Below are 1,244 nucleotides of genomic sequence, written 5' to 3' on the forward strand. Positions count from 1 at the left end.
AGGTTGACTCCTCACAAGTCCCTCCCATGAGCAGGACCCTGTCCCCACCACTGACATGCAACACACATCCTGAGCCAGTGTCCTTCCCTGATTCTATCCAAGCATTTATGCCTTGCTGAGAGGCCTGCCCCACTCTCAGCACACATGATGGTGAAGGTCATGATGATTTTATATACTCGTGTGTGTGTGTGTGTGCGCGCGCGTGTGTGTGTGTGTGTGTGTGTGTGTGTGTGTGTGTGTGTGAGCTTCAGACTCCACTTTCACACCATGTATGGCTGTGGGTCCCTCTGCTTTCCCAGACTGTCACTATATTGATTTTGTGAGCATGGTTAAGGCAGTGACCCTATTATGGGTCTTTCTTCTACTGCTTTGCATTGTCGATGCCTCTGTAGCCTCATGTCCAGCATGAACATTCCTTATAGCAAGTTTGTACTGTGAGCTGGGTGGACCTGGGATGCATACTGAGTGCTGCTGGGATTCCTGCAAAGGTTCAGTTGATGAGAATCAGAATATTTGTAATCCATTGGTACTTAGGGATGAGAATAAACAATGTAACTGACTCTATATTTTGTGTATTTATATCTATTTTTTAAAATTTTGTGTAGTTGTTTTCCCATTAGAACATAGTTTCTAAGTCAGAGAATGAAGAAGTAAGCACAGAATCATGTGTCCAGAGAGGCTTCCTGTGGGGAAACTGCTCTATGGAGAGGAAGCCCCACACCCTGACAGGAAGCCTGCTCATAACCACCATCTTCAGCTGCTTCTGGCAATTAAAGACAGAATTGGTGAGTAGTGTGCACCCCCTGGTGGTCCAGATTCTGTCCCACAGTGAGGTTTGTCTCTGGGCTCACACTGAGGTCCCCTCACTGTGTCTCTAGCACAGTAATACACGGCTGTGTCCTCAGCTCTCAGGCTGTTCATCTGCAGATACAGCGTGTTCTTGCCGTTTTCTCTGGGGATGGTGAATCGGCCCTTCACAAAGTCTGTGTAGCTTGTGCTACTTCCATGATTGCTAATATCTGCGACCCACTGCAGCCCCTTCCCTGGAGTCTGGCGGACCCAGTTCATGAAGTAGCTACTGAAGGTGAATCTGGAGGCTGCACAGAGAGTCTCAGGGATCCCCCCAGGCTTCACCAGCTCTCCTCCAGGCTCCACCAGCTGCACCTCACACTGGACACCTGCAGACAGAAGACATCTTAGTCAGGAAACTATCACATACCCACTGTTTCCCTCACACACATCCA

At 48.7% G+C, this 1,244-nt stretch overlaps 1 gene segment (V, D, J or C); it reads right to left on the minus strand.

Moving 5' to 3' along the window:
• Positions 1 to 867: 867 nt before the first annotated feature.
• Positions 868 to 1,178, minus strand: LOC111140471 (the record flags this gene model as incomplete). The annotated part of the segment is given in 1 exon segment: positions 868 to 1,178. A coding segment is annotated over 1 exon segment (311 nt), but the record flags the coding sequence as incomplete, so codon positions are not given.
• Between the last annotated feature and the right edge of the window lie 66 nt (positions 1,179 to 1,244).

Source organism: Enhydra lutris, unplaced genomic scaffold (genome assembly GCF_002288905.1).
Source record: "Enhydra lutris kenyoni isolate GAN:26980312 unplaced genomic scaffold, ASM228890v2 scaffoldscaffold1688, whole genome shotgun sequence".
Taxonomy (NCBI): Eukaryota; Metazoa; Chordata; class Mammalia; order Carnivora; family Mustelidae; genus Enhydra; species Enhydra lutris.